The sequence below is a fragment of the Echeneis naucrates genome, chromosome 16, assembly GCF_900963305.1.
Source record: "Echeneis naucrates chromosome 16, fEcheNa1.1, whole genome shotgun sequence".
In the NCBI taxonomy this organism is placed as follows: Eukaryota; Metazoa; Chordata; class Actinopteri; order Carangiformes; family Echeneidae; genus Echeneis; species Echeneis naucrates.
Window position 1 is genome coordinate 1,720,571 of NC_042526.1, and position 19,938 is coordinate 1,740,508.

Here is a 19,938-nt window from a genome sequence, read left to right on the forward strand (position 1 = left end):
TCAACGGATTATCACTGAATGTATTATTTTCCTCTTTGATCCAACAGCCTTAACATTATGAACCCTGGAGGTCTGGACTCCTCTGTTGGAGCAGATTCTTTAAGCCGTAGAAGTTGTGAGGTGAAATTCAGTCCACAGACGCTGGAATGACATCTGGGTTTCCATGGAGACCTGGACTTGGGCTGAACCAGGTTTAGGTCCCAGCAGAACATGGTCCATATACGTCATGCTGTGGCTGATTTGAATGGAGTTCATTTCTCTCCAGCTTTTTCATCTCAATAAACGATTTTAAAACTTCAATATAAGAAATACTTCCTCTCTTACAGATTCTTCTCTTTCTTCCTCAAAGTTTCATCAAAAGCAAAAATAAGAAAAACACACACGCTGAAATTCCTTGATATTTTTGTAGCTTCTTTCTATGAAAATGTTATCTTGCAGCTTTAATAATTTTTTTCCAGCTAACATTTTGATATTAGTCACACTGAGGAATTGCGCCAACTCCTCCAAACACACACCACCGCTGTTGTGTGTCAGTGTGTGTGCGCTGAACAAAACGTCCTGCACTGTGATAAGCTCTGTCAGCTCCACTAACCTACATGTGGAGAAAAACAACCACTGGATGGTTGCAAACAGGTCGATGTGGATTTCATAGTTGCAATTCATAATTTGACCCTTGACCTATTCAACTACGAGGTACCACATCAACTTCTGTCCGAAGAAAAATCGCAAACGTCAACAAGACACTTCAGCACTCTTTACTATGTGAGCTACAGTTAGCTGTATCTGTGTGCAGGGAGGAAAGCTTGTCTTTTCTGCTACACCGTCCTGTAAATGATATTTCTGACTGTTTAGCAGAAGCAGCTGTTCCACGTATATCCATTAACTTCTAAATGAAAGAGTCATCTGGAAAAGGTGGGTGTGACAGCCAACCATCCAGAGTGCAGAGTGTCCAGCAGCTTCAGCTCTGAACCAAAGCAGGCAAAGTGCTGGATTAAATGGAGGTAGGTGGAGCACCACATGAGCTGCAGAGACGCAGGTGTCAAAAAGTAAACCCGTTCTTTTTCGGCAAAACATGCCTGAATGTGTGTGTGAGCCACATACCAGCCCGTCCACTGTGATGCTGGTGATGACAGCCCATTGGAAAGTCCCCAGGATGAGCATGGCCAGGGCCACGATGATGCCGATCTCCCCCGGTTTGTCCTCTGTATACACACAAACACACAAACACAGTCATTGGCGTTGTCCAATCAAACTCGCTCTCTCTGATGTCAGAGCGGCGCTCAGGTATTGCAGCTTGCCGGCTGGCTCTATTGGAACCTGATGAGCCGGGAAATGACCCTTTAATCTGCTCTCAACATAAACACAGGCTATGACGCAGCAACACGTGTGAGTGTGTGAGTGTACTTGTGTTTCCCATTCATTTAATAAAACAAACGTTTTGCTTCCTTTCTGTACGTGACATTTTATCCGGCGGTGTTCCAGCAGGTTTGATGGGTTTTCACAGACAAGCTGTTCTGTTATGATCCCGATATCTGACTCTGCACACTGTGACACACAGATAAGACTGACGCTTCTTCACTTCAGTGGAAATAATGAAGTGTTTACTAACTAACTCACTGGAATTACAAGATCTTCCTCCCGACTCTTTCAGTTGTGCTGCACGAATTCAAAAGGTCAGTCTCAACTCAAACGAAAACAAAATCTAGAATCGTGGTTTTTCAGGAAACAGGACCTTCACCCCCTTCCTGACAAACAACCGGAGCGGTTTTTAAGGAATATTGTGATGTCATCTTTCACCTTTTGGATATAAAATATAACTTCATTTTTCTCCCTAATGTTAAGCTGTATCATAAGTAACATATATCAGCACATGACCTAAAATGTGCTTGGTGACGTCACAGTGAAATGAACCTTTGACCTCTGTATATCCAGTAAACATTTCAGATATGATTAAACTGCCGTGTGAAATCCTGACTTACAGCCAAAAACAGTTGTGTGAGGTCACGGCGATCTTGACCTTTGACTTTTTAGCCACTATGATATAACCGGTTTGTCCCTAAATCCGGTTGCCCTTTTGCCCCAAATTTACATCAAAAGAAGAAATTCCCACAAGGCAAAAACTTTGTGAGGTTACTGTGAACTTGACATTTGATGTCTGGCCTCCAAAATCTAAGCACTTCCTTAGTGAGTTCTAGTGATTGTCTCCACAAAATTCCCAGAAGGTGTTCCTAAAAGTGAAAAAGCAATAATGCACATTTATTTTCATCTGTCAATCATGGAGACAGAGTGTTTTTATGTCATATTGTTCACATAACGACTCACTAACACAAAAGGGAGATTTTGTTATGTGCTCAGTCAGATACCAGGGATTCTAACCAGCAAACCTCCAATCCCAAAGACCTTTCTCCAAAGTAAAAACCATGTCACGTTTTCAGAGTTCCTCTTCATAAAACCCATCTAAAGAGAATGGGGAAGTAGGGTGGAAATATTTATTCTGCGTTAATTCTGCGTAGAATTCGTAGGTTGTCAGAGTACAACTCGTTGCAAAGCAGTTGATGTCAACTCGACTTTCATCACATTAGAGTTGATTAAAAAAAAAAAAAAAAAAAAAACGTAACATCAACAGTTACTAAAGGCGTCGAATTGTCGATGGTTTTCCCCAAAAGCACATTTTCCTACTAGGAAACACTCACGGTTGGTTCCCACGGCGATGAAAGCGGCAGCGCTGAAGAACAGGACAAAGATCATGTCGCAGCGGAAGAGGAACCATCGCAGCGTGGCCAGGTAGTGGAACCAGGTGGCCGTGTGAGTGTTCAGCGCCTTGTGGAAGAGCATCTCGAAGTAGGTCTGCCGCCCAAACGCCCGGATCGTCCATAAGCCCTTCAGCGAGATGATGAGGTGGGAGAAGATGGGGCTGCGAGCTGCAGGACGAAGCAGAGGAGAGTCGATATCTTTCTCTCAAGCAGCGAAGCAAAATATTAGTTCAGTTGGGCCCATCAATAAAGTAAATGAAGTGAAGTAGCTCGGATTAGAGATAATTAGAGGTGTGTGATGAAAGAAGTAGGAGACGCGTAACAGATTTTTTTGTGTGTGTGTCTGTGTTGCGTCACATTGAAGAAAAGGAAATGAGACAAAACTAATTTGGATGATTTTGCCTAATCAATCATGAGATGTGGAGCAGAAGGATCAGATGAGGCATGACAGAAAACAAATGTTAGCTAATAAGGAGAAGTGCAGGTCGGTGATCAGGGAGAAAACCAACACCTCGGGGGAGGAAAGCTAACTTTCATTGACGGTGACCTTCACAGACCTGCCTGTCCTTGTACATGTTAAACTCCCTCTGCATTGCTGCGTTTGAACTCCAAACCAAAAACTGAGACAAATGCATCCTTTTTTATTCCTGCTTGGGTCTCCCCTGATCAGAGAGGAATTGAGGAAGTGAGGAAGGAAACATTAAAGTTGGTATATTTACTTCAAGTTTGCAGCGGACATGCCCGCAGTTCATCGTGTCAAACAGGTCACGCTGTGAACGCATTATTCTTAAACTCAACTGGTTTAAAACTTGACAGCATTTTCTTCACGCAAACACAATAAATACTTGAGTGACCGATACGCATAATTTCCACTGTGATCTGTCCGACTGACCGCTCGTGACACCAGGATGGGGATGGAGGAAATCCCGACTCAGCTCATTTCTCTGAACTGCAACATGCTCCGAGCTGCACCGGAAAGAGCTCGCTGTCATCACCCAAAACACACATTCAACTGCTGAACCAGAGGAGCAGAGCAGGGAAGTCCGAAAGAACACAGCACGGTGACCTGTTTCACATTTGGCACATTTTCTGGTGTTTGTTACTTCTAAACTGCATTTAAATTAAGCAAAAAATCACATCATGTCATAATGTATGAATATGTTCTTGCATGGAAAAAGGAAATCATGTTACCTAATGACTTTATAATTCCTTGATAGATGAATTTCTGCAAATGACTGCATTTAGCTTTTATAAGCTGGATTCTTCAGTATAAAAACTGTTGTTGAAGAGAGATCATTTCTGGAACTAGGTAGTGAAATTGTGGATGTAATTTTACAAACCAACCCAAAGAAAGTGTCCAAAAAAACAAAGAACCCAAACTACTCTCAAAGACTCAGCCACATGTTTGAGCCTCGTGCAGATCCACAACTCAGCAGTTTGTTGTGGATCAAAAGGAGACAAACATTGTCATGTCTTGTATCAAAAAGGAAAGGACGGTTAAAAAGGGGAGTTTCACCAGGAGGAGGTTGTTAACACCCGCCGAGGACTTAAATTAATGCTTTGTAAGAACGACACTGAGGATACAAGCAGTGAAGGTCGTACACCCACAGATTTGAATCTAGCTTGTCTTCAATGAGTGCCAAAAAAATAAATAAATAAAAAAAATAAAAAAAATATACATATGACACATCACTTCACTGTTAAACTAAACGGTCTTATGATCAAACAAGCTCTTAGAAACTTCTGATTCCTTTCACAGCTAATTGGAAGAAAACCTCATCTTCTCTCTCTGCTTCACTTCCTGCAGCTGGTCCCGCCTCTCAGGTCAGTCATCTCCCTCGGCTCTTCCTCTGCCGTGTTTTTGTTCTTCGACGTGACGTCTGCCTGTTTGGCCCTGGGCCATCCACCGGCTGTCTGCTGATGGGCAGCTGTGAAGACTGTATGAACCCCACGGCGCCCCTGCCCAGTCGGGCTTCCTGCGTTCACTCTATTGGATTTTATTATGTTTTCACTTGTCCTCTTCCTAAATATTTGCCATTTCATTACTGAATGTCTGCAGAATCCTTCTCTCTCAGTGTTAAACTTCACATAAAAAAAAAAAAAAAAAAAGGTGTAGTTGGGTAAAACAAATTTTTATGTTGTTTACATTCTACATTCAATAAATTGAAGCAATTTTACTATTTTATTTTAAATATTTGCATTTATATTATTTATATTTTGTGTGTATAATGTGTATTTTCCTTTTCCGGGAAAAGGTCTCCCTAGTCAGGCCTCTAAATTCAATCGAATGTTATGACCTGACAGGAAGTATTACATTATACAAAAGCTGTCCTGACAAACACTATTTACACACACACACTCTAATTATATATACTCTGACCATGTTGTTGCACTATGTTGCTTTGCTCTCACCTTCTGCCTCCAGCAGTTTCAGCTGCTGTCCAGTTCGTAGGAAGTACTTCCTGAGGATGACAAAGATGAGGGCCAATGGGATGGCGGCGATGAAGATGTATGGCCGTATGATGGAAACTGTGAAAATGGCGCCTGTGACGATCAATGTCAGCTGGTGTGCGATGGGAAAAAAGACATTTCACGACAAGTTGTTATAAAACGTTTTGATGCTTTTTTAAGGACACTGTGTTGTTAACTTATTCTTTGATGTGTGTGGGTTAAATACCTGGATGAGGTCAAACAGCACAAGGGGCAACATGTCATCAATGGTGGCCATGTCCTTGGTGAACCTGTTCATGATTCGGCCTGGAAGAGGGGAAAAAAGTAGATGACTTAAAAAAAAAAAAAAAAAGACATCAAAACAATTAAATATCAAGCAGACGAACTCAAGGACACTCCAAACAGCGATGTATGATATTTGTATTTTTCTATGAAAGCTATAGAGAAGATGGAGAAGCACCTGTCTTCATCGTGTTGAGCACAGCCATGGGGGCTCGTAACACAGCGCTCAGCATCTGCTCGTGCAGCCTTTTGGACACTGTGAGCAACGTGTGCACCAGTGGGAGACCCCTGAAGCAGCCCAGGGCCAGCACGCTCTCTGACGTGGCCACGTAGATGTAGATGATGTAGTAGGCGCTGGTCGGCGAGACGATGACTGCCAGGTGGACAGGCGGCGACGAGGCGTTGGGATGCTGCTCGCTGATGTAGTTGGGTGATGAAGGGTTGGCGCCGTCCCTCCAGATCTTGCTGGTAGAACAGAGTGAGACTGACGTTTAGATCGAGAACAGTACAATACAAATCATGTTTCACAGCATCAAAGCTCTAAACATGGAAAAGTTTAACAGGTTAAAGCATTTAAATAATAAAAAACAAAATTTTTTCAATAAAAAAGGGAAAGCTTCATTGCTGTAGGAGATCTTGGTGTAAATAGTGAGTAAATCTATTTAATAAAGAAGTGAACTGAAGTCAGGAATGTTTAGCGTGTTAGGAGATGACATGATTTAGATCCTTTATCCAAAATAAAATTAACCTTTTAAACCCTATTTTAACATGCCAACACGTAATCTTCAATTATACTAATAAATGTGATTCTTATTAAAACATCCTCAACATATGAGATAAACATTAGAAGCCCAAGACTCACAAAAACAGATTTGATATTTCGTATCTCGGCAATGGGAAAATGAAAACACTTACTCAGTAATGAGAAAAATGCCGATAACTGAACCAGCAACCTGTTGGTGGAAAGAAGAAGTAGTTCAAAAATCTATTTAGTAAAATGAAAAAAAAAGTAGCTAACAAAAAAAATACTTGAAAATCGTAGTGGTTTAACCTCAATGATGAAGACAAAGACGATGAAGATGAGGACGTAGACTAAGCTCCTATTTGTGGTGATGTAGCGAAGGTAGGTGCTCCATGAGGTAGTTTCAAAGATGTTCTCACGTTCGTCAGCGAAGCAATGCTGTGCAGAAACAACACAGTAGACCCAACATCAGCTCGGCACAATGTCACAAAAACGTTAGTGAAGTCAAGTGAAGAAAACTGATTTCTCTGGAAGTGTAATAATAAAAACAGCCGACATTTCTACGTGACCAAAGCCCTACCTCCATGTCCTCTTCATCCACCTCCTCACTGATGTCATAGACGCTGTCCTTGGACAGGCGGCGGGCGTAAATGTCCAGCTCTGATGCCAGGTCGCACTCAGGTGTGATGGACAGCTTTTTCCTGAAGGAGGTTTGCATCTGCTCCCTCCGCTCGTTGCCCTGAGCGTTGGTGATGAAGGCCAGGACGGACTGGCGCCGCTGCCCGTTGAGGTGCTGCAGCCCGTGGTGGTACAGGTTGCCCCTGGGGAGCACCTCCTCTACTTGGTCATCCTCGGGCACGACGGAGAATTTTCTCTCCGACAGTTCACGCACCCCGTCCTCTATTGTAGTGGACTGGGGAGTGTTTGAAGTCTGTTGGGGGTTCCCGATGAAGGAGAACTTGCGGGCAGCTGCCAGAGGATTGAGGATGAGGGACTGTTTGCGCTTTTCTGGGTAGCTGTCAACTACAGGATGGCCCTGAGAACCAGAAATTACCAGCGGAGGCGGCGGCTGGCGGAACGACTGTCGAATTGGCTCTGGACCTCTGAAGCCGGCAGTTTCATCGATGGAGACCCTTCGGAAGGTCTCGGTGAGGATGGAGCTGCGGCGCTCTGCATTGATGTTGTCATAAGCCTCAAGACCGAGGAGGAGGGAGCTGAAGTCGGGGCGCTGGGCCTGCAGCTCAGAGAAGGTGCCGTAGAAGTAGCAGTCGCCATTGTGCAGCAGGAGGATTTTGTCCGCTCTTTTCAGATGCTCCAACTTGCTGGTGACCACAATACGAGTCTTGGAGGCCATAAGTTTACAGACGCACCTGTGCAGGGATACAGAAAACTGAGATAACTTGCATCTCAACCTTCAAGAACAAAGAAAGAGCGAAGGAAGGTGAGGTTGTCAAATAATGGCCCACATTCAAAAATAACAAGCTACTGTCCGCTTATCACCACAACTATAATCAGACATAACAAAGCGCTCATTCAGCAGAGGGACTTTGGCAGCTTGTCCCCCTATGAATGACTGCCAAAGTCCACACTTTAAAACCATCATCATCAAAAGATACTTACCTAAAAAAAAAAAAAACCAAAACAATCCCATTTCCTGAGGTTACAGTGTGACGAAGCAGCCGTAGCTCAACACAATCAACCTAACTGTGGCTGAGACAACAAATAAAAACCTTGACCTTTAACTTAAACAGTCCCCACACCCCCTCCCACCTCCTGCACATGAAAGACTCTCTGTGGGGATACTCACTTGTCAAAGATCTCTTTCTCCGTCACGATGTCCAGGTGGGTGAAAGGTGCATCCAGCAGGTAGAGGTCGGCATCTTTATACACAGCTCTGAGTTACAAAACACACACACACAATTAGAAAACAATCTGGGGATAAAATAAAAACAGCAATAGACACAAAAAAAGGAAGGAAAGATCAGCAGTTTAAATGAGGAAGTCAGGTTTGTGCGTGGATAAAATCAATAACGTCAGAAGAAGCAACAAATGGCTGTAAATTGACGTGCGGTCACCAAAGCAATAAATAATGCATCGGAATATGAGGCAGACTGCACTCATATTGTGGGACACGCACCGATTTAATGGGATAATAAAGGTCACTGAGAGGAGTCGTCATTAAAAACTGAGGTCATAAAGCTGGTGCAGTCAGACAGACACAGTAGAGCGATAGGTGATTCTTATCAGTTAATGACTACGTACAGCAGGTATTTACTGCGTTGGGAACCAAAACTGGGACTTGAAGCGGTGCCAGAGACATCAAATCCTAAATACCTTCGTATTTGCTTGTTTTTATTGTCCTTCAGAGAACAGAGCCTCTTATGCTAATATTGATAAGTTATATGTTTATGGCCCTAAATGTATTTATTGGGATCTGCAGTGTGTATTCAAAGTTCTAATATTGATAAAGGCTGCAGACATGAGCACATGTTGGTAATATGAAGAGGGAAATTAAATTCTATTTGGTGAATACGGTACATTTTCAAAAAGGTACATTTCTTATTAAAATATGTTAAAAAAAAAAAAAAGAATCTAAATTCATGCACATGGTGGTCAAGTCAAAGGGAAGGTGACTAATCAGCAGAGGTAACATCGACAGACAAAAGTGGATGAATGAGGAGCGTTTGACAGGCAGGAAGTACCTGGCCAGGCCGAGGCGAGCCCTTTGTCCGCCACTGAGGGTCACTCCTCCCTCCATTACGAGCGTCTTGTCTTTTTCAGGCAGCAAAGCGAAGTCCTGGGGAGGGGAAACGAGGGGTCAGTGGGCCAAATGTATGTAAGCAGCATAATAAAAAAGGAACTGCCAACAGCAGAGTGTTTCACAAAAAGGCAAAAATCACAAAGACAGTGAAGGCAGCTCTTCCATATCTGCCTGTATTGAGTTTACTAGAGCTGTTTACTGAAATAAAACCAATCCTGACTTCCTTCATTTTCTGTTTTCATGTTTTCATTCATGTTTCTTCCTCCACTTTGGATTGCGTGGCTTTTATAATGGTTAAAAGCCTAAAATATGCATAACCAGGGTGAAAGCTGTGCTCTCAGGCTGCTACAGTTACTGAAAGCAGGTCAGTGGCTTGAGGATATACTGTAACTTCAAACTGTACCTCCTGATCCTGATAAGTCTGGAATGAAAACAGCATCAACACTGTGTCAGTAGGATCAAAGTTGATGGTCTGGGAGCAGAGGTTCAAAACATGGCACAAGGTTTCAAGGCTTTATCTCATGTTTGCAATATGCAAGGCTGCTGCACTGAAGTCTAACAAAAGCTTGTGATTGAGTTTTTAAACCACTTATAGAGGAAGCATGACATGAGGAGTGCTCACATTTTGAACTGCCCCCTTTTTGGACTGTAGGAAGGCCTGTTGTCCTTGTGCAGGATCCTTGAGTAGAGTTTCCTTCTACGTTACTTAGTTAAATGAAAAGAGACTCAAGTGTTATTGTGGTTCTATCGCATGAGGCGTTTATGCAAATGTTCACTTCACTGATTGGTTTTTCCCGATGTGTTCTGCACGTTTGAGTAAAAACAAAGCAGTAGTAGTTTGAAACAGTACAGGAAGGGCTCCCCAGACTCCCCCTATCACCCCCTCTTCATGCAGAGTGTGAACTCCTGTCATCAGGAGGGAGGTATACTTTCCCTCCAAGGGCCAAATCAAACTGATAGGAGGTCATTTGTCCCATCAGCTGTCGGCTCATGGTGCACTCTGCTGTGTGCTGTCTGGTTTTACGTATTTATTTATTGTATTATTTATATTGGTTATGTTTATTACTGGCCTCTCAAAGATAATAAAGACTTTCTAATCCGATCAGCTCTTCCTCCACAACAACACTAAGACAAAGTCGTACACTTTACAAGGTATTCAGAGAAATTAGTGTTCACAGATCACAAAAAAAAAAAAAAAAAAGGCACAAACCACAGAAAGAGGAGGCGCATGAAGGATGTCACAAGTGGAGAAACACGGTGTGACAACAGACGCCCACAGCAATAAGGATGAGGTGACAGCACAAGTGTATGATCGTTAGAGCTTCCTACCTTTTTTAAATGTCAGCTTCCGCTGTCCTGACCGGAGCGCATGGGGAGGGTTTGGGAGGGGGGGATCAAGTTAACAGGTTGTTTAACAGCTTGTGAAATAAGGCAACATTGGAAAAGATATGTTGTGCGTCTCAGTGTGAACAAAAAGCACCCGCCGGGCCGGCAGCGAGGCAAGACCACCCATGGATCTGTCTGCTGCTTCAAGGGGCAACAATGGGCAGAAGTTACAGTCTCTGTCTGGACAAATCTGCCCCAGTTGCCCTGGGGATTTTTCCTACAGTAAAATATCCTCTGTGTACTCATTTAGAAATGGTAAAAAGGTGTTTTAATCCCTCTGATCTGATAGAATCCTAATTTTACTAAAAGATTTACTATTGATAAGCAATACTTTTACAAAAGGTTAAAAATTAACCTTTAAATATTTTTGTGATTAGACTCATCTAAGGCTTTATTTACTAAAATCAGTCAATTTTCAAACTCATTACTGTCACACAGAAAATTGTCTTTGGCAGCTGACCAGATATATTACAAAATGTATTGTTATTGACAGCCTTAAAGACAAAATAGAGGCGGCTTTCTTATCTTTTTTTTTTTTTTTTTTTTTACATGGGGATGCCAGTCTTTGTTTGCTGTGACAACATGTTGTGTTTTTGTCAAAACCACCGAGGCACTGTCCGACTTACAGTAAAAGGGGATGGGCATTAAATTAATATGATGAACTACAACACAGATTCCACTATAAACAACACTGTCACGGTCAAAATGTCACTGTTGTTTACACAATTTCCAAAAATTATATTTTGACTATTAATAGGTGGCTTATTTGACTAATACAATGTTACTTCATGGTAATGTTCACATCAACCCCAAAACAGAATTATGAGTTTATTAAACGCCAAATGTAGCTCAGATGAAAAAAAATAATAGTTTGAACATTTTCAGACTTTTGCACTCGAACAGCTGTAACTGATTATTATTATTATTATTATTCTCAATTGCCCAATCAGCCAATCACAGTGCAGCAGTTGTCAGTCGTTGCTGTCTCAAGACATCACGGACATCTTGTAGATGTGACATGTCAGAGGTCAACGCACAGCCTAATCTGAAAGGTTACAGTCACTCAAACACCATTATTTGTCTTTATTGCTGGAGAGAGGAGAACAATGAGGATGGGGAAGCATGATAAATAAGCATGACATCTACTTCCACTATAACAAAGAACAATTTCTTAAAGCAAAAGTCACCTCATGGTGGTTTCATAAACAAGACAGTGAGTTCACTGACTGGCAGCCCCTCTGCCGAGTCTCCAGAGCTGGATCCAGTACAACACCTTTGGGATGTAATACAACATAAAACTGATAGCTGCAGGCATGACGAAGCAAAGGGAGGCTCAGTATTAGTAAAGTGTTCCCGATGGAAGTGCTCAGGGATTTGTTGCTTCCTTTAACTTTACATTTGCAGTGTCAGGTTTTTCAGTGACAATAAAACATTTGCTGACACGATTCAGTATTAACTCTGGAGCCCAGAGGCCCGACGGCGAGCCCATACAGCTCGTTTGTGTTGTAACATTCGTCACTGGGAACCAATGAGCTCATGTTCCATCCCAGTGTAATAACAGGAGATTTCCATGGCAACAGAGGAGACATTATTCTGCTGAGAGGCCATCACTCAGCATCAAGGCTTATAAGAGCCCTGGGTGGGGTGTGTGTGTGTGTGTGTATCAGCATATGAGGAAGAATGTGCGTGTTTGTGGGACATAATGGGTGTAAATGTGGAAACCTGAACCTCCTTGATGCTTTGCAGAGGCTCCAGCAAACGACTGTGAGCTGCCAAAGATGAATTTACAAGAGAAATCTACTATAATATGAATTATTTGTAGGAATTTTACACCAAAACCTTTTTTTTTTTAAATTATTATATTCTTTATTTTTTTCATCGTACATTTGGTTTGAAGTTGGAGGACTAATAGGAATGCTATTGTTTTATTAATGCTGCCTTTGGGTTTGTGTGTGGTAGCTCCTAATTTTGAATGATGACCGCCAGCAAATGTTCAGCTTCCATGCTAAACAAGCAGTAGTTGTGCCGTGTATTGGGGCACAGAAATTAAGATCCTTTCCGTTATTTCATCTTTCCAGGAATACCACAGTGTCACTGCGCCAAACATTTTCCTCTGAGAAAAGTGGCTGTTGTGAAATTTCATAGATTCAAGTGGTGTTTTTTACTGCAACGCAAAAGCCTCAAAATATCTAATGAGCCTTGACTGCAGTGCCTCTTCCATCAGAATCAACAAGCACGAGCCTGTTGAGCTCCTCACTGCAATATGAAACCTTTGTTGCACAGTCATGTTACACACTACTTGTACGTTCAGCCTAATCCAAAAGCGTCTTTGTTGTCACTGCCTTCATTAACCTTTTAATCTGGCTCTTTGATTATATAATGTTTGTTTCATAAACAGCACAAAAGGAACAACAGCCACCACGACAGAAGAAAAGAGGACAAAAGATGAAGTGAATCTACCTCTTCCAGCTGGCAGGCCTTGATGATGGAGGTGTAGCGGTACTCGTCATAGGTCAGGCCAAACAGGATATTGTCACGGATCGTACCCGGCATGATCCAGGAAGTTTGTGGTGAGAAGGAGATGCGGCCGCTGTGTCTGATTTTACCCTCTGATGGAACCAACTCTCCGAGGATCATCATGAGCAAGGAACTCTGGAGGAAACAAGGCGGGTGACAATGAGTCCGCCCTTTCTGCGGCCTTGCTGCCAGCAGATCTTTTGTAATTATAACCTCTAGAAACTTGACAATAATTTGCAGTGGATGACGTGATTTCTTTGACCCACCTTCCCTGAGCCAGTGGATCCAGCCACTGCCAGCATCTTGCCCTTCTCCAGGTACAGGCTGATGTTCTTGAGGACAGGCGTGACGTAGAGGTTGGTGAAGAAAAGGCCTGCGTCACCGTTTGGGTGTCCATTGGCTTTGTTCTCCTGCTTGATCTTCTCAAACAGCTCTCCAATGCTCTGCAGAGGAGTGAAAAATAAGAGGGGGGCATTTTCTTTCACTGGTTTTAGGGACTGATGGAGAGGGGGGCCATCAAGAAGCTGAGACAAAAACATTATGTAGATTGTAGTCATCCTGCACAAGATGGGGCATAGTTTTGAAAAATATCTATAAACAGATTTAAATATGCTTCTAGTAATATTCATATGAGCAATCTGGACTTTAACTCACAAATCAGCGTCTTCCTGTTTTATACTCATTTTGAAGTTGGTTTAATTTCTTGACATATTTTGGCAAAGCAAATAAAAAGAAAAATCTTAGCTATATATTTTTTTAAATATATAGGACAAAATTACAATATTCAGTAATAAGGCAATGCCAGACAGTGGCCAACAAAGATCTCTGTTGGACTGAACAGACAACATGGCTCTGAGCAGAAAGCGAACAATTCTGTTTTCAGCTGGCTGGATCATTCCCTGAGTTTTCTTTTTATCAAAACTGCTGCTGTCAAATATAAAAAAACATTTAAATTTTAATAAGTTCATTTTTGATTTGTTATCCAGCACCTGTGAAAGTGTTTGTGAATCTGGCTTTATTTACATCCTGCTTGTCCACTGTGCAAAAATATATTTACTACACTCTGTTTTGGAGTGCAACTCCATAATAATAATAATAATAATAAAAATAAACAGGTGCATGTAACTCTAACAGGTGTGATTCACTGACATGTGTACAGCATGTACTAGATTTGTGTCTTTTGTTCAGTTTACATTACTATGAGAATCTGGGAGAAACCAGATAATCTCCAAAGGCACGAGTCGACTCCCAAAGCCTTCACAATGGCCTTATTTCACCTCATCTGTCACCTACTCTGTAAAGATTAATGGGTGATACAGCTCACTGTTAGAAAGGGGGAGCTCTGCTTGACTCCCTGCTTGATCATTGACTTCTGTGACATTTTATGGGTCAGCGTTCCTCTACTGCTCAGACTCATTCCGGTCTGTGTAGGTTCGTTGGTGCGATTCTCATTCTAATGAGCTGACGTACGTGCTGTCAGCAGTAAAGAAAGGCAACACCCCCCCCCATTCATCTACGAATGGCACATTCCAGGAAGAGGAGAAGGCAAGAGGAGAGCCTGGGAATTAGGCGATGAACAGTGAAATTCAGCATTCCCAGCAAACTTTGGTGACGACACCACAGTCATTAATTATGCAAAGTGACGGATGGCGAAAGACAAACTCGGATGTTGGTTTTCTCACAGTGTTGGGTGGTCAGTGAAACACACTTGTTTCTGCCTATAGATGAGATTATAATACTAATCTAACTATGACACCTTCAATGCATTTAGTTTGAGGGAGTTCAACTTCTGTAATCATAAACACACACAGTAAGTTTACTAACACCTTTCAATACAGACAAAAAGAAAATATGTCAATATTGAAGAAACAAAGGAATGGCTGAATATTAGCATTAACCATTTCAACTGAAATCATATCAAATAACTCCCACTATCATCACAATATGATAAATTATTTCTTGCGTATTGTGCAGTCGTCATTCAAATCTTGTTTTTATTTCTAGTATAAACAAATCCAATTAAAAAAAAGCACTCATAAACCTCATCAATGGGACCTCTACTTAGAACAATGCCAGGCCAAATTGAAGATGTCACTGATTTATCAGCATCAGTAAAAATCCTAATGATGTGTAAAAACAAACCAACAATCAAACCCATTTTACACAACATTGGGTTTAATTTTGCTCTTGTATGTTAAAAAAAGTTGAAAACTACTTTTGCATTTTGAGTCGTTTTATGTTAAACCAAATAAGTTAAGTCAGGGAAAGTTTTGTTTTTTTGTCCTTTTCCACCCAATCTCATTTATCTGTGTTTATCTAATGCAAAATTCAAACAGATTTACTTAAAAACACCCAATTAATGAATCAGTGTTCAAAAACAAAAGGTTTCTTGCAGAAAATTTGGTGTTTTGCATTCACATTTCAGAATCAACAAGTTATTCCTCCTCTCAAACTGTAGTTAACAAATTGTTATATCAACCATGCATACATATTTGATACAGTAAACCCAGAAAATGACACTTTCAGTTGTGACACAGAGAAATGAACAAACCTCGTCCCAGGACGCAGAAACGTTGACCAGCTCCAGCTCAGTCATGGTGAGGTTGTACTCCAGGGTTCTGTATTCTTCCTTCATCAGGAATTCCTAGAATTCAAAATAAAACAAAGATGTTACATTTTCATTGACTGATTTATTTATTTATTCTGTACAACTTGTTTTTGTGAAACTGCCGACTATGTTTTGATTTTGGTCACATTTCTGTCACCATTACAAGGTAAAAGCATCTGATCTGAGACGCAGCCATCTGGACCCACCTCGATCTTCTGGACCAGTGCCAGCGTGTCGTACCACATCTGGATGGAGCCCGGCAGCTGGCGGGTTAGCGTCATTCGCAGGACCATGCAGTAGGAGGCCGTGGTGAAGATTCGACGCAGGATGATGCCTTTGCTGAGAGCGTGAGGCACAATGGCTGACACGATGACCAAAATGGCGGAGAAGAAGTAGGAGGCACTGTAGAAGTAACGCAGGGAACCGATCTTCCTCGTCAGCGTCATTTCATCTCTGAGGAGGGAGGGGAAAAAAGAAAAAAATACATATAATACTAGTACATTACAGGTTTCATTACAGTTCGTTCTTATTTAAACTGGCAGAGGAACTTATATTAATATTGCACATGGTCAACAGTGCATCAGTTTTCCGTGCTGCTCCTATCAGGTATACGAGAAGTCTTGTTGTCTCTGTGTTAGCTCTGATCCTAATCAACATATTTCTGCACCATGACATCAAAACTCTTTCCAGTATGTTTAGTGCACTGGACAGTTACAGCCATCCTGACCCTGGAGCTGACAGCATGGTTCTGAAGGTTGATCACATATTTTAACATCTCCTTCTCAATTCTGGCAATTCATTCCTGCTCACTATCCTGTGTAACTACAATTTAAATATATTACAGTGTGTTGATGATCAGATATAATACATGATACACTGGACATGCAGTATAGAAATTCAGTAACGAAAAAGGCACTGGCTCAAATCTTATGTGGTTCCCCTCTCCCAGCTGAAGTGGCCTTGACTATGACACCTTAATTTTATTATTTTTAATAACCAGCAAAGCATGAAGCAAGTGTGAGTGTTTCCCATCAGCCTGGGATCAGAGGATAGAGAAAATCATCAGCTGCCAGGGAATTTTTTTTTTTCCTTCAACCATTGTGTGTGTGTGTGTGTGTGTGTGTGTGTGTCTATTGTGTAGTGGTGTTTTCGTACTGCCTGATGTTCTTGATGATGGTTTCCATCACCTCCTCCCAGCCGTACGCCTTCACAGAGTGGATGTTCTCCATGATCTCAGATGTGAGAGCCAGGCGGCGGCTGATCATCCCCGCTCGCTTCGCTCTGTCCAGGACATAGAGTTTAAAAATAAACAAATAAATAAATCACACTCATGTAAGTGAAGATGCACATTTCTACATGTGAAGAGTGTGTGAAGTGTGTGTGGGGTACAGTGTGTAAGCTTCCCCACCGGTGAGGTCCCATCTTCTGGGAGAGCCAGGCCTGAATGATGCCCAGCAGGGTCAGAGCTGCCAGGGCGCAGAAACCATTCACCTCGATCAGCTCCCATATCAGGCCCACACACAGGATACACTGCAGGGGGGTGATCCACACAAAGTGGGCCAGACCCAGACTCTGAAACAGATACAACACAAACACAACTTTCATCACAGCAACAACAATCCACTTTGTAATGTTTCCGGTGCTTTCCATTAGGAAACGCTCTCTCACTCCTGAACATGGAGATCTCAAACGTTCAAAAAGTGATGATTATCATCATCTTCTCCATTTATTTTACACCGTTATAAAAATAAGTGCTTTAAAAAAGACAAGAGAACATTTAGGATGAGGGGGAAAAACATTAAGAAACATTTTCCACTGTTGTATTTTCTGTTCAGAGAATCTTATAATACCAGGGGTAAGGAGGTAAAAATAAGATTAAACATGTAAAATATATTCAAATAATAATTAAAAAGAGAGAATAGGAGAAGCTAAATAATAAGAGTAGTAAATAATAGATGTAACAAACTTAGAGGAGTTCCACCTATTACAAAAAAAAAAAAAAAAAAAAAAAAAAGAAAGTCTGTATTTTAAAGAGGCTGAAGAGTTTTCCAGTTTAACCTTCACCTCAGGTAGGCTGTTCTTGAATACAGGAGCCCGAACAGAGAACGTCCAGTCACACATGTGGGCTGGCTAAAAAGAGCTTTGCCTCAGGACCTCAGGTTGCATAAGACAGGTTGCTATTTGTGCCTTGTAGACATGTATAGAGTCGCAGGAGAAAGAAGAATGTTTGGAAGTCACTCATAGCCTGTAAGTCTAGAAGAGGTAAGCCAACTGTAAACAAAACTCAACCCTGTGCAACACGGGTGAACAGCTGGTTATGTTAGCAACAAACAGCATCTGTGTATTCAGCCATATTTTGGTATAAACACGAGGGCTTGTAACTTGTAGCACTGGACATACAGACAGTTGGCAGGCTATTCGGATCCATGTCTGGAAAAATAAAACAGAAGCAGCTCATTTAAATAAATCCAGCTTTAAGTCAGCAGCCTTTTGGCTGTGTGTGATGTATGTATTGAATTTAAAGTGTCACTGGGTAGTTGTACAACAAGAACAACCAAAAAGAAAAACAACTTTCTCAGTCCTCAATCCTCTGCCCTCAATCTTCTCCTCTCACCTGCGAGGAAACCAACTCAAACTTCTTTTTTCATCAAACACACACAAAGCTAGGTGTCCCCCAACCAAGAGAGAGTGATGAATTACCCAGACCACATCCAAGCCAGGTGATAATTATCTCAAAGCAGGTGGCAGAGTATTTCCACATTCAGCGCCTCAGTGAGACTGAAGTCGAGACTCAGCTCAGCCTCTACAGACACACACAAAAACACACTTTCCCTCCAGCTATGTTGGCTTGCATAATGAGAAATACATGTTGTTAATGTACATACAGATAGTTGTGTATTGATGCACATCTTTTGTTCTACATTTGGCTCTCTGTAGGAAAAACAGAGGTGAGTGTTTGGTAATAAAAAAGGATTCAGTGAGTGGAAAATTACCCCACTGCTCTTTTCACTTAACCATTGAGGGACATCCAATTTGGAGCATTTTGGAATAGATTTTATGAAGGGTGTGTGTTTTTGGGGGTACTTAACTTGAGGTGTTTTTAAAATGTTTTTCCATTACAATACTACAAAAAATACATTAAAAAGGAAACAGTCTGTTTTGTTTGACTTTTAAATTCCAAGCACCAAAATTTAAATGTCTCCAAGAGAAGAAGTTATTTTTGGTCTATGGAACAAATATAGTTTCCTGCTCACTGAGAATAATGCTGTAACATTGCATGCACACATAAAATTCAGCATAATCTCAGCAGGCACCTTACATTTATATTCAGAGCATCTAAATTGTCAGAAATGACTCAAGAGTTTTTGTTTACAAGACAGGCTGAAATAAATACCTGTTCAAGTTACCAGCACATCAAGGCTTTCTCACCTCATCCAGTTTGTTGAGGTGGGCAGACATCAGACTGACCAGCTGACCGGTGCTGATCTTATCCAAGACTCGGCTTGATAACTTCAGAGTCTAAAAGGGTCAAAAAGGTCAGAGGTCAGTTGTAGAACAAAGGGGAGAATGGTGAATCAAAAGAGTGCAAGCCAGCGACACGTGGCCAGGTTTCGACACCAGACCATCACGCCCCTCACAGCATCTTGAGGATTGTCACTGCTGGACTTTCCACATGTGAGAAGCTTTCTGGGAACATTCTGTCACGTATGCTAAACGAGACTGAAGCTGATGAACGGATGAGGCGGCTCCAGCAACATGTCTCTGTGATTAAGTTTGTATTTAATCTGAGAAATGCTCACAAATAAGAAGTATCTAATCAGTACTGATGCAACAGCAGCAGTTTAAAGTAGCAGCTGTTTGACTTTGTTATCAGGGAACAAACGCTCAGTGACAAGTTCTGGGAGACATTAGTCTCATAATACGATGAGATCAGATCAAATTTTTATATATATATATATATATATATATATATATATATATATATATATATATATATTTCTTTTTAGAAACCTCATACATTTCAGCAAGCAAATAAGTAAAATGTAGTATGATGGCATGAAGAAATTGGGGAAGCAGAATTAAATGAAGGTCTGAGCTTCATCACTGGAATTTATTATGGGGAAAAAAATGTAAAATAAAAAACAACAAACAAAACACCAGTGTGTCCAACTCCACAAAACCAGCCCTCTCTGCTTACCTTCTTGTATATAAGACTGAAGAGGGCGATGCGGATCTGCATGCCCAGGTGATGCAGGCCAAAGATGGCAGGCTGCAGCAGGAGGAAGCGGGCGGTGAAGAGCAGCATCAGGCCCAGGGCCAGAAAGTATCCCTGGCTTCTCTCCGGAGCGTGGAACGGGTCAAAGGAGGCGATGATACGACCCAGAAGCTGAGGCTGCACCGTCTTGGAAGCCTCCTACAACAAGAGAGGGGAGAGAAC

At 41.7% G+C, this 19,938-nt stretch overlaps 1 protein-coding gene across 3 annotated transcripts in view; it reads right to left on the reverse strand.

Annotated features, from left to right (window-relative positions):
- Positions 1 to 19,938, reverse strand: part of cftr (CF transmembrane conductance regulator) — a 30,505-nt gene that overhangs the window by 5,649 nt on the left and 4,918 nt on the right. For 2 of the 3 annotated variants that reach the window (XM_029522526.1, XM_029522528.1), the window contains exons 4-21: positions 19,699 to 19,914; positions 18,930 to 19,019; positions 16,909 to 17,072; positions 16,656 to 16,781; positions 15,707 to 15,953; positions 15,444 to 15,536; positions 13,159 to 13,335; positions 12,836 to 13,027; positions 8,931 to 9,025; positions 8,036 to 8,122; positions 6,809 to 7,598; positions 6,538 to 6,666; positions 6,402 to 6,439; positions 5,665 to 5,951; positions 5,431 to 5,510; positions 5,166 to 5,316; positions 2,694 to 2,921; positions 1,102 to 1,202 (exon numbers count right to left, since the gene is read on the reverse strand). In XM_029522526.1, coding sequence (XP_029378386.1) covers positions 1,102 to 1,202; positions 2,694 to 2,921; positions 5,166 to 5,316; positions 5,431 to 5,510; positions 5,665 to 5,951; positions 6,402 to 6,439; positions 6,538 to 6,666; positions 6,809 to 7,598; positions 8,036 to 8,122; positions 8,931 to 9,025; positions 12,836 to 13,027; positions 13,159 to 13,335; positions 15,444 to 15,536; positions 15,707 to 15,953; positions 16,656 to 16,781; positions 16,909 to 17,072; positions 18,930 to 19,019; positions 19,699 to 19,914 — 3,291 coding nt within the window. Of the gene's footprint in view, positions 1 to 1,101; positions 1,203 to 2,693; positions 2,922 to 5,165; positions 5,317 to 5,430; positions 5,511 to 5,664; positions 5,952 to 6,401; positions 6,440 to 6,504; positions 6,667 to 6,808; positions 7,599 to 8,035; positions 8,123 to 8,930; positions 9,026 to 12,835; positions 13,028 to 13,158; positions 13,336 to 15,443; positions 15,537 to 15,706; positions 15,954 to 16,655; positions 16,782 to 16,908; positions 17,073 to 18,929; positions 19,020 to 19,698; positions 19,915 to 19,938 lie in introns of all 3 variants that reach the window. The other variant, XM_029522527.1, reaches the window with a different exon arrangement.